Raw genomic sequence first — 13,157 nt, 5'->3', positions numbered from 1 at the left:
TGGTCAGCAAGTTCAGGAGCTCAGCGATTTAATCTGCTGCGCCACTGGGAGTTCCATACTTTATACCAAGTCTACATTTACTCAGCTGCACCACTTAAATGGAGCCTTGTAAAAGGGCACAATTTGTGTGGTGTTACTACTTGTTTTGAGCCTTTGAAATAGTATGTACCATAAATGCATACACAGTGACACTGAGTCATGTTAGGCTCCCTGGAGTGTGATTTATCTTGGAAGCCACTAGAGTTGGTGGAGGGGAAGAAAGGCAAAGAAATACTGCATTACTGTTTTTATTGTTTGATTCATATCTTGCCTTATCCATAAACTTAAGGCTTCAATTCAGACCAGTTTCTAACACCAAGTTTTCCTTATCTCCCACCCCAACCCCTTTAAACCAGTAATGAAATAATTCCTGCAGGTTAATAAGTGTTTAAATCTTTTTCGCTCTCTTTTCTTCCTCTCCCCTCCCTCCTGCCCCAAAAATGTAGGATGAAGATGAGACGCCACAAGCTCTTTTTGACTCTGTGCATGGCTGGTCTTTGCCTCATCTCATTCCTTCACTTCTTGAAGGCCCTCTCCTATGTTACATTTCCAAGAGAACTGGCATCGCTTAGCCCCAACCTGGTCTCTAACTTTTTTTGGAACAATGCACCTGTCACCCCCCAGGTCAGTCCTGAACCTGGGGGTCCAGAGTTCCTTCGAACACCATTGTACTCCCACTCTCCACTACTCCAACCTCTGTCTCCAAGCAGGGCCAGTGAGGAGCTGCACAAAGTGGAGTTTGTGCTGCCTGAGGACATAGCTGAATACTTTGTGCACACTAAAGCCGGCGGAGTTTGCTTCAAGCCTGGCACCAAGGTGTTGGAGAAGCCACCGCCGGGCAGGCCAGATGAGAAAATAGAAGGAGCTGCTTCAGGGCGCATAAGCCGGAAACCTCTGAGCGCCAACGGGACGAAGCGGCGTAAGTGGGTGGAGTGTGTGTGCCTGCCTGGTTGGCATGGGCCTAGCTGTGGGGTGCCCACTGTGGTGCAGTACTCAAACCTCCCCACTAAGGATCGTCTGACCCCACGGGAGGTACCCCGGAGAGTCATTAATGCCATCAATGTAAATCATGAATTTGATCTTCTGGATGTGCGCTTCCATGAACTGGGTGACGTGGTGGATGTCTTTGTGGTCTGCGAGTCCAATTTCACTGCGTACGGCGAGCCACGTCCTCTCAAGTTCCGTGAAATGTTGCTCAACGGCTCTTATGACTACATCCGCCACAAAGTGCTCTATGTCTTCCTGGACCACTTCCCTCCCGGTGGGCGCCAGGATGGATGGATTGCTGATGACTATCTGCGCACTTTCCTCACTCGGGATGGCATCTCCCGCCTCCGCAATTTGCGTCCTGATGACGTTTTCATCATTGATGATGCAGATGAGATCCCAGCCCGCGATGGTGTGCTCTTTCTCAAACTCTATGATGGCTGGACAGAACCCTTTGCATTCCACATGCGCAAGTCTCTTTATGGGTTCTTTTGGAAGCAACCTGGCACCTTGGAGGTGGTTTCTGGTTGCACGGTCGGCATGCTTCAAGCAGTGTATGCCACGGATGGGATTCGCCTGCGCCGGAGAGAATACTATACCATGCCGGGCTTTCGGCAGTATGAAAACAACACAGGTCACATCCTGGTACAGTGGTCACTAGGCAGTCCACTCCACTTTGCTGGCTGGCACTGTTCTTGGTGTTTTACACCTGAGGGAATCTACTTCAAACTGGTATCAGCCCAGAACGGTGATTTCCCCCGCTGGGGTGACTATGAGGATAAGCGTGACCTTAATTACATCCGGGAATTAATTCGGACTGGGGGGTGGTTTGATGGTACCACCCAAGAGTACCCTGCTGCAGACCCCAAAGAACAAATGTATGCCCCCAAATATCTGTTGAAGAACTATCAGCGGTTTTGTTACTTACTGGAAAACCCCTACCAGAAGCCAGAGGGGGCTGGGTGAGGGGAGTGGGGCTTGCATGAGCAAACGGGATCTTACGGAAAAACGGGACAGTGAGGTGTTTCTTTTGTTTTTCCTTCCTTCCCTGACCCATTCCTGCTGGGAAGTGTGTGTTCTCTCCAGGCTCTATCTGCCCCATTCCTGAAAAGAGACTTGGATGTGGGCATGTGAGTGGAATTCATAGTCATGTGAATGAGGACCAGAGGAAGTGGGAACTGGGCCCAAGAAGTAGCAGGAGAGTGGTCTCCTTCACCTCTCACGTAGGATGGAAGAAAGGATCTTATGCAGAAAGCACCTCTCTGTATGACAGGAGAACACATAGGAGCATGCAGCTGGATGAGTGAGGGTGTGAATGTGTCAGAGCCAATAAAGTTGTGGCAACTGAGATAAGGATGGTACTGAACCCCCCTTTTAAAAGCCAGTTTGATTCTGAGTCATTTGAAATCAGTGACTCTTCCATAGATGCTGTTCTCCTTTAACATATGGCCATCCATTTGGCTCATAGAAACTGCAGAAGGTATGCAAATCTTGCTTTGGTAGTTTCACAGTTTGGCCAAAGAACACACTGACCCTGTTACAGCGTTCTCATTTATAGCTGCAACAGATGATTGGCAACTTAGTAAAACCGGGGTGTGTGGGTATGTAAGTGTGACAGATTTTTTGTAGTTGACAACAGAAGTTGTGCTCATCTTGGATATGTATATTTTTGCCATGTGTGTTTTGTAACCCACTGGTGTAAGAATGGGCGCGCACAAAAAATTAGGAGCATGGTAGCACCAAAGAACTCTGCTTTCCTTCTCATATTTATGGACATTCAGGGAAATTCTGCAAAATGGCAGGGTATGAATATTGAAAAGTGATTTTGCTCAGTAAATGGATGTTTGTGGTAGCCAGTCTCTGATGTGGAAGTAAGAGGGCTGCAATTCACATGGGATAGATCCATTTGAGATAGATTTCCCTCTTCCACCATAACAAAATGTCATGTTTACATTTTTGTCTAAAATGGGGGTGCATATAAATGCTTCAAATTGCTTCTAAGGAAAGGAGACATTGAGATACTGGTGCTCTCGTGTCCATCCTACTACTTCTGGAACAGGAGAGGTGTAAAGGTACTTGGCTCTATGATGCCGCCATTTTGAGGAGAATGCTATATTGTTAGTCTAGCTTTTGCATACCCAATAAGAGGAAGGAGGTTGTATGTTTGATGGGACTGATATGAAACCCATGGTTACATCCTGGTGCCAAGCACTTAACATTCAGCAGTTGTTTGCACCCTTTCTCCTTCAGTAAAATTCCTCCAAAGTGACTTCAAATCACTTTATGCAGCTTGTGTCTTTTCAGTCAGGGTAAAAGGTATTGTAAACTCCACAAACCCCATGTCAAGTTTGCTGCTAAAGGAATATATGAAACAATGAGCCGCTGCATTAATTGCAAGAAATTGTGATATCTCCATCCTTCAAAAAAAGTGTTCTTTACCAGTGGAATTAGATCCTCCTAATTTGCCTTCACTCAGCTTTCACATTCTGTCCTGCCTTTATACATGGTCCTTGATCCCTCTAAAAAACGCAGGAAGCTGCGTTACCCAATCCAGTACCATTCAGATGTGCTTAGCTAAAAAGAGGACCCACCCTGCAAATTGGCATGAATGTTCCAGCCTATTGCCTTGCATTACAATTCTCATTGTCCCCAGCTATGCTCCAACATACCTGATGTTTGGATTTCATAAAGCACACAGCAAGTTTGCACCCTGCCATTTTAATATCAGAGAACATTAATAGCTGACATGCATTTGATATCCCTGTTGGTTCTCTTCTAGAAGCAACATTTTTGGAATAGCAGTTTGAGCAATATGGTGATGGGATGTCCTGTTGGCATTCATGCAACCAACTTGCAAGATGGTTCCTTCTACTGTCGAAGCACTCCATCATGTGAAAATAGTTTGTGTGGATTGATCCCTAGACCTTGAAAATTCTTATTTGACAACACAGCTTGCAGCAGCATTCAGCTACTCTTGTTCAGTGGTGGATTTTTAATCAGCAGTGAATTCCTTAGGCTTGCTTTCATTGCATTTTGCCTTATGTACCACCATGAGACTCTTCTGGTCTGTTTTAAGGGATCTTACGTTGTGCACAGTACACCCTAAAAATGGTGTTGCCTTGTAGAGTAGCTGTCAATTTACTCTGCTGAAGCGACTAGTAGCAAAGTCTTGGGGACCACTGTGTAACTGTTCCCAAGACTACCACACAAGAGAAAGAGAGAAAGGATGTTATTTCATTCTCAACTAGGAAATTAGAGATAAGGCTCTAACCTTCTCATTTTGTTACTCTACCTGTTTGACCATACCAATTGCAACAAAGATAGGACTCATACCATCTTCCAGACATTACTGGTCTATAACTCCCAGCACTTTCCAGCATTGGCTATGTTGGCTAGGGATGCTGGGATTTTCAGTCCAGCAATAGCTGGAGATTATATGATTCCTACCCTTGGATTAAAGCTCACTCCTTTATTCCTAGTATGTTTGGGGAGATGGGAGATGCTAAAGCTTTTGTGTCATGGAAAGTGGGTACATTTGTCATCCAGCAGGGCTTAGTCTTGAGCTGAGACTCCTGATGTTCTCAACCTGTGGATCCCCAGATGTTTTGGCCTACAACTCCCAGAAATCCTAACAGCTGGTAAACTGACTGGGATTTTTGGGAGCTGTAGGCTAAGGCACCTGGGGACCAACAGGTTGAGAACCACTGCTCTACACTGAAATGGTAGAAAAGAACCACTTAAGACATAATAAAACTTCACCAAAACCTCTGAACTGGGTTACTTCTTTGCCAGAATGCCCTCTGTCTTTCCTTGCCCCAGCTCAGCTGACTATCATTTTGGTCCCTGCACTTGCTGGACAGGGGGGCTTTGTGTGTGCCTCTAGGGCTGGCTTTCACAATCACTGCTGATGAATTCTTAATACTCCCATCAGCACAGCCCCTCGGCTCCATCTGTCTGCCGCCCAACACAGTGAGGCAATTCCTAGCCTGGCCTTTATTCTTTCTGCAACTCCATAGCCCCCTCCCCTCACAGCTCTCTTTTTCCACTTCCTCGGGTTTTCTCCCCTCCTCCACTGTTATATGCAAGGAACAGATCCCATTGTAACTGGATAAGTTAGCACTGAATTCCTTTGGGACTCTGAAAGGACCCTTTGTTTGGCGTTTCTCCTTTGACTCCATCAAAGTGAAACTTGAAACTGACCTCTGTTGGGGAAGAAAAAGGAGAATTTACAGTAAAAGCTTTGCTTCTTCTTGTTCTTTAAAAGTCACCATTTGCATAGGGTGGTGACGACTATTTCTTCTTCTTCTTCTTCTTCTTCTTCTTCTTCTTCTTCTTCTTCTTCTTCTTCTTCTTCAAGAACATCGTTCCACTTAAAGAACGCCTATTTAATTACCTGTATTTATTATGTAGCTAGAACATAGACCCCTAGAATTGACACTGAGGACCTTTGCACTATTCTTTGTTTAAACCACTTTTGGCAGCAGCGGGTGAGTGGATAGCAAGTAGTGGTTAAAAAGAAAAGACTTTGGGGAAATATCTTGGCTCGTCCCTGCTCAGGGTACTTAATCTGGCCCCTCGCTCGTAGGAGAAAATGGAGCTGGCTTGCTGTGTTCATCATAAATACAGTATTCAGCCTGAAGGGGAGGTAGTGCAAATGAGTGAGTCACACTATCTTGTGACAGGTAGAAGAGACAAACATTATCTCATAAGCCTTCGGGGTAAAGACCTTTGATGATTTAAGAGCTGGAAGGCATACAGACACACCAAAATTGAGGAGGCCTATACAAGTAGCTAAACTTGTAGCTAATCATCAGAGCACACGTGGCTGACACCTCATAGTGAGTCAGTTGTATCTGACTGATATTCTTGCACATCTCTACTGACAGAATGCATTGTGGGCTGGTGGTGATGAGCAGAGTGGCCCCACATTTGGTGTGGAGCAGTGTCTGCCTACAGAACAGAAGTTGCTGCTGCTGCTTGAAGCACTGTTATGGATATCTCTACCCCTGTCTCTACACTGTAGACTCTTGGCTTTCATTTGAAATCAATGTAAATGTATTCATGTAATTTGTGTGCGGTATTCATTGAAGCTGCAGCGAATGATGGCCTGAATCATACGGTTAGTCCTAAGTAATGCAGACCCATTGAATCAATGGGCTTCACCTATATGTTGATTTACAGTTCAGCAATGGATTCAGTGGCCTCTCTCTAGTTGAGAATAATTGATCGATGCAAGCTTGTTTTGAACACATCAGTAGGTTTTTGAAGGGGAAAGGAGCTTTTAAAACCTCATTTGTCACTTTAATGCAACAATCGCAGGTTGACCAAATTACTTAGCAGAGGTCTCTCCCTACCACACAGAATAGTGTTGTGTCTGCTGACTTGTAAATGTATTGATGGTGCTGTATCTACAACAGTGTCCTATACTCATAGAGATTGCATTTCTTTCTAGTGCTGGCATGCCAGTTGAATATCTTGTTTAACTGGTTTCATACTCCTCTCTTTCACCTACCATGAGTAGCTGAAGAGGGTTGAGGAGTACCTCTTGTGGTTGTGTAGCAACAACAAGACCAGTTTTTCTTTGTCTTTGCTTCCCACTCCAACCCCATTCTTTCTTAGAAAATCTCCAGGAGCATTTAATTGTTAGGTGAAAGCCAGGGACATCAGCTGTATCCAGTAACTGGAAACCCAAGAGCTTGTTTTGTATGAGAGGTAGTTTTGGGTTGTGACCTCAGAATCCACCATCCATCATAGCCACTTACTCATGTCTACTGTTTATCCTGATCTCTCCAACATCCAAAGCTTATCTTCCCATTTGTTCAAAAAAGCCTCTCCTTTACAATGCCATTTGGCCCCTTCTTTTGAAACTGATGCCATTGGAAATTGCAGAATTGTTCCTGGTCTGTATCTTTTTCAGTTGCAGGGAAGCTCTTCTATATTTTAAAATATTTTCTCAGAAAAGTAAGATGAGTAAGAGAGAATTCCCACCTGGTTCGGGAGAGGAGCCACTGCCAAGGCTATTATGATGTCTAGTACTTTTGTGTCTGCAGAGACTCTTTTATCCCCTACATTTCCCCATATGGTCTCTTCTTTGCAGAGGGAACTGGTCCAGGATGGAGACCGTTCTGCCTTCTTTCTCTAACAAGGCATTGGAAAACAGTATCGTACATTTTCTCTCAACTACTTTTTCACCTTCCATCTCCTGTACCTTGCGAGCCAGTAAGATATATAATTTCTGGCATTGAGAATTCTCTGGAAGTAATCTATTTTGGATTAATTATCACTTATGGCCGTGAGTAGTCTGCAATTTTGAGGACTTTTCTCACCTTATCCAGTTTAATGAGACAAAATTGGTATTGTATCGAGGAGTGGATTTGGTACAGAACTGAAAGCTCCTCTTCTAGGGACATTTTTGTTCCTTCACCACTCCCTCTCTCTATTGTCTTCCCTAGCATCTGCCTTAAAACTAGGTGTTCAGTTGCTTAACAAGAAATCAAGAAATCATAACTTATTTTCTGTAGCAGGCGCAGAAGGATGCTTGCTCTGAGTCATTTAAGTGGAAACCATGATTATTACTATTATGTTTAAAATTGCAACGGCGTAGAGCTCAGACTGGAACTAACAATTGCCTGTTCCTGGTGCACTATGTTATTCGGTTTCACTTATCTATCTTCTCTGACTTCTGCTAATGCAGATCAGACCTGAAGTGGCTACTCTCTAGATTACAAGGAAACAAGATGCTATGTAGACCTTAGGCTAAGCAATTTGAAAAAGAGGTGGAAGGACTCCACACCTGCATTTATGTCAGCATCCAAAGTGCTTTTGTGACCTTCTCGGTGAACTTTAAAAAGGGAAAGTATAGTGGTAGCAAATGGTGGTGTGGGGACAGAAGTGGAGAGAGGAATTTGAAGGCCTTAAGCACAGTATGAAAAAAAAAGCAGAAATGACCATGATATACCAGCCTCGATCAACATGGCACCCTCCATATGTGTTAGCCTAAACTAGTGGTTCTCAACCTGGGGTCCCCAGATGTTTTTGGTCTACAACACCCAGAAATCCTAACAGCTGCTAAACTGTCTGGGATTTCTGGGAGTTGTAGGCCAAAAACATCTGGGGACCCCAGGTTGAGAACCACTGGTCTAAACCATGTTGCATTTCCCATCCTATCTAATACTGGTGGGGATTATGGAAATGGAGTTCAGCATTTACAAAAGGCAATAGATTGGGCAAGCTGTTTTACACATTCGCTGAAAATACTAGGGCTGGTCTATCTACCTAAAAGGGATATGTAGAAAAATTATCCACAAGGGTGTACTACCACTGTCCAGTGCAATTCCTGCGGCAACAACTGAGCAATATTCTGCAGAGAGGAGTCAAGAAATGAGAGCTCCATTTCTCAAGGAAGGGATATATAGGGGCTCTCTCATACTGTACTAGCAAAACGTAATCACTTTTTGTGCCCCCTGTTGGCTAAGGAATACGTGGGACTTGCCAAATAAGTAGAAGAAGCCCTTTAAAATCTAATTTATAAATAACTTTTGTAAGGATAAATCAAAGTGTACATACTGAAATCATTTTCTCTGTAAATGGTTGGATTTCATTTCACCCTTAAAGGGATGTTTAAAGGAAGAAATAAAACAAATTACAAACCGTGAAAGGGAAACTGGCACTTGTGACGTTCTTTATTTCCTCCTAAATGGAATGGCATTCATTAGAAGGGAGGGAGGGAAGGCTCACTTGTCTCTTTCAGCCTGGAACTGAGTATATTTGTATACCCATTCCCTTTTGCCTGGCAGAGCAATTCCCATTCAGCTGGAGGATTGTATACACAGTTAAGAAATGTTTGTGTTGCTTTCATAATAGGACAGTACAATATGTCATCAACCTTTTTAATCACTCATATTATTGCTAACTGGAGCTGTATTTTTTTCATGATGGGTTATTCCACACAGAATTGGTTAATGCACAACACATCGGACTGAAATGTAGTTCAACAAATCCATCTCTTGCAGACTAAAAAAAGGAGCAGCAGTGGCGTGACAGTCAAAACATGGTGCAGTGTCACTAATGCTAAATTTCCATTAATAAGTCTGCTGTGAGGGTTTATGTACCAAACAAGTACTGTAACTAAATTAATACATAGCTTAGTAAGTCATGGAAAGCTTATGTAACATCATAGAATTGGTTCATAAAGTTACGACACAACAATACTCCTGTTCCTCCTTGCACAGTTTTGATATGAGCCCATTTCATCGCTATGCCCTCAGTCTGGAACCAATTTGCATGATACATCTTTGGTAAAGCACAGAATGAACTTGGTCCTGGGTATAAGTATTGAATACTTATGGGCTGTAGAATGAATACACTACTTTAAATGCCATGGATCAATGCCATGGAATTGTGGGAGTTGTAGTGTGGTAAGCATTAGCATTATTTGGCAGAGAAGCCTGAGGTAAAGGTCATGTCCAACCCTGGGGGTTGGTGCTCATCTCCATTTCTAAGCCGAAGAACCATCATTGTCCATAGACACCTCCAAGGTCATGTGGCCAGCTTGATTACATGGAGTGCCGTTATCTTCCTGCCAGAGTGGTACCTATTGATTCACTCACATTTGCATGTTTTCGAACTGCTAGCTTGGCAGAAGCTAAGGCTCATAGCGGGAGCTCACCCCCCTTCACCGGATATGAACCACAGACTTTTTTTGGTTGGCAAGTTCAGCAGTTCAGCAGTTTAACCCACTGCACCACTGGGGACTCCCAGAGAAGGCTAAAGACCATGTAAAATTACAGCTCCCATGATTCCATTGCATTGAGTCATGACAATTAAAAGTGCTAAAACTGCATTAGTTTGACAGTGTAGATCCAGCTTGGTTAGGAGCCCTTTCAACCGACACCTTGTTAGAGGCCACTGACATCCTGGATTTCTCCTCCGGCTAATCTCATATATATTAGCTTTTTTGGTAGCGCCACACACCATTCTGTTTATCCACTTTTGTACTGAAAGATCGTCTAATTTGAGCTTGGGTCCAGGCTCCCCATTTACAAGAACCCCAATTCTGGCACTGAAAAGAACAATCATATGTTCAATTCACTACTTGTAACATGTGATATGAATTGCCTTGTGTCTTCATGAACCAGCTTTTTTTCCTTGCTAATGTGAATTTATTCCCCAAGCCCCTAGAATGAATGCTAAACTTGCAAAATTATTCAACCATAGCCCAGTTAATAACACCTCTGAGAAAAGAAGCTCTTTTTTTACCCTTTAAAAAAAATTATTATTTTACCCTTTTTATGGAGTCCCCAGATGGCGTAGTGGAGTAAGTGACTTGAAGGTTGGGTTGCTGACCTGAGTTGTAGTTTTACAAGCGGCTAAATATCTTTTGATCAAAAACGGGCAACAGTGACCGCATTCCATAGCATTGAGCCTGGGCAGTTATAGTGGTGTCAAACCGCATTAATTGTACAATGTAGATGGCACCCATAGGCCCTTGCTTCTGGGTGGAGTATGAGGAACACAACCAAAAAAATGAAATTATGACCTGCAGTGTGGGTTTTGTCCACCTATTGCAAGATCATTTATAGCAGGTAACACAACACAACAATTTAAAACAATAATAGTACTGTATTGTTATTCTAGGCTTGATTTTACATACCGGATAATTCAGGTAAAAAATTATAGAACTAACAGAGTACAGGGAAAGTTGGACTGACGTCAGTTTAATTTTACCACCCTTTTCATCCAAGCTGAACTGATATTTGGACTGATACCAAGTTTAGTCCAAATTTTCTCTTATAATCATAGAATCATAGAGTTGGAAGAGACCTCATGGGACATCCAGTCCAACCCCCTGCCAAGAAGCAGGAAAATCACATTCAAAGCATCCCCGACAGATGGTCATCCAGCCTCTGTTTAAAAGCCTCCAAAGAAGAAGCGTCCACCACACTCTGAGGCAGAGAGTTCCACTGCCAAACAGCTCTCACAATGAGGAAGTTTTTCCTGATGTTCAGGTGGAATCTCCTTTCCTGTTGTTTGAAGCCATTGTTCTGCGTCCTAGTCTCCAGGGCAGCAGAAAACAAGCTTGCTCCCTCCTCCCCATGACTTCCCCTCACATATTTATACATGGCTATTATGTCTCCCCTCAGCCTTCTCTTCTGCAGGCTAAACATGCCCAGCTCTTTAAGCCGCTCCTCATAGGGCTTGTTCTCCATACCCTTGATCATTTTGGTCACCCTCCTCTGTAGGCATTCCAGCTTGTCAACATCTCCCTTCAATTGTAGTGCCCAGAATTGGACACAGTATTCCAGGTGAGCTTTGACCAAGGTAGAATAGTGGGACAGCATGGCTTCCCTGGATCTAGACACTAGACTCCTATTTAAGGTAAAGGTAAAGGTTTCCCCTGACGTTAAGTCCAGTCATGACCGACTCTGGGGGTTGGTGTTCATCTCCATTTCTAAGCCGAAGCACCGGCGTCGTCCCTAGACACCTCCAAGGTCATGTGGCCAGCATGACTGCATGGAGCGCCGTTACCTTCCCGCTGGAGCAGTACCTATTGATCTACTCACATTTGCATGTTGTTGAACTGCTAGGTTGGCAGGAGCTGGGGCTAACAGCAGGTGCTCATTCCGCTCCCGGGATTTGAACCTGGGACCTTTTGGTCCACAAGTTCAGCAGCTCAGCGCTTTAACACACACAAAATCCCATTGGCTTTTTTAGCTGCCACATCACATTGTTGGCTCATGTTTAACTCCAAGATCTTTTTCACACATACTGCTGTCGAACCAGGCGTCCCCCATTCTGTATCTTTGCATTTCATTTTTTCTGCCTAAGTGAAGTATCTTGCATTTGTCCCTGCTAAACTTCATTTTGTTGGTTTCGGCCCATCAAAATGAAGTTCAACAGGGACAAATGCAAGATAATCCGCTCTTCTCTCTTTCTTTTTTCTTTGCTGTGCTTTGGATTATAAGGCTTGCTGTTTTGCTTTAGGTCTGCACTCTGCAGATAAAAACCCTCTATAAAATAAAGAGAAAGGATTTGATACTCCATTCTTTCATGTCTAAATATTCTCCTTGATACTGGTGGGCCTCTTTCTGCGGTGAAGCTTTGAAAGCTGGGAGCTTAATTGCATTTTAAACTTTGTGCTATGCAATTATTCCTTTATTAAATAAAATAAGCTCAAGATTTTTACTCAAAAAAGGTGTGAAGGATTTCAGTATCACTAAGCATTTAGAAAAATAATTGAAGAAATCATAGGTTTCCGTTCTATGCTGGAAAACAGCCAAAGTGATTATTACTATCCTATTTAGGATAATACTTCAGAAGCTGATACAGCAGGTAAAGCTTGAACTGGCTTATGACTGAAGTCACCAATGCCTTTCATTTAGCTTGATGCTTCTCAGAAGAAACAACAAAGAGTTCTCAGGTCAGAATATATGAGAGTTGAGGTGGAGGACGCCATCCACCTCCAAGCTATATATACTGTAGATACCTCCAGGTTAATTGCATTGAGTGCTACCAGTCAGAAAACATTGTTTAGTTATTCCAGGAAATGGGAATTATGAGAAGCACGAATTCTGTGGGATCATATCAACCAGTTTTCTGATTATGGCAGTCCATCATCAAGATGTGAGTCCAACTCCAGTCTCTCTTTCACATTCTCCAGTAAGTGATAGGAGGAAGATTACCATTTCTGGTACAAGAGGACCTATATACTGTATCCATTCATTATGAATGGAAGGCATTAATGGCCCTGCCCTTCATGAAATACAGAAGACTTCCCAAAAGTGTGGGAAGAAAAGACTATTTATCAAAACCTTACTGAGCTCCACCACATTTCAGAAGTAGAAAATTACTTCATCTCTAAAATCACTTCAACTGTTGGGCTTCCTATTAGTCTCATAAGGACACCAAAGGAGAAAGGTGTGCCCAAGGGAAATGTATCAATTAACATGGACGTTTGAAGCTACTATCAATGTACCCCCTGCATTGAACATGTTGGACCAGCAAATATGGCAAATATGGGCATATGGTCTTCTGGTTTGTACTATCTGCTGTGCAGCATTGGCCTGAGTCTCAAAAGCTTCATTAGAACGTTTTGCCAAGCAGGGTGAAAATATATCTAAACAGTCTGAATC

At 43.3% G+C, this 13,157-nt stretch overlaps 1 protein-coding gene and 1 long non-coding RNA gene across 6 annotated transcripts in view; both read left to right on the top strand.

Annotated features, from left to right (window-relative positions):
• mgat3 (beta-1,4-mannosyl-glycoprotein 4-beta-N-acetylglucosaminyltransferase) overlaps window positions 1–4,242 on the top strand; it is a 49,200-nt gene extending 44,958 nt beyond the window's left edge. For all 5 annotated transcript variants that reach the window (XM_062982918.1, XM_016993698.2, XM_016993697.2 and 2 more), the window contains exon 3: window positions 486–4,242. In XM_062982918.1, coding sequence (XP_062838988.1) covers window positions 487–1,992 — 1,506 coding nt within the window. In that variant the 5' untranslated portion in view covers window position 486 and the 3' untranslated portion in view covers window positions 1,993–4,242. The remainder of the gene's footprint in view (window positions 1–485) is intronic.
• A 1,111-nt stretch (window positions 4,243–5,353) lies between these two features.
• LOC134299617 (uncharacterized) lies at window positions 5,354–8,683 on the top strand. Its single transcript, XR_010006843.1, has 2 exons — window positions 5,354–8,016; window positions 8,150–8,683. It is a non-coding gene; the product is annotated as an uncharacterized LOC134299617 (long non-coding RNA).
• Window positions 8,684–13,157: the final 4,474 nt, after the last annotated feature.

Source organism: Anolis carolinensis, chromosome 5 (assembly GCF_035594765.1).
Source record: "Anolis carolinensis isolate JA03-04 chromosome 5, rAnoCar3.1.pri, whole genome shotgun sequence".
NCBI lineage: Eukaryota > Metazoa > Chordata > Lepidosauria > Squamata > Dactyloidae > Anolis > Anolis carolinensis.
The sequence above is the reverse complement of the archived record's forward strand: the minus strand, read 5'-3'. Positions and strand labels throughout refer to the sequence as shown.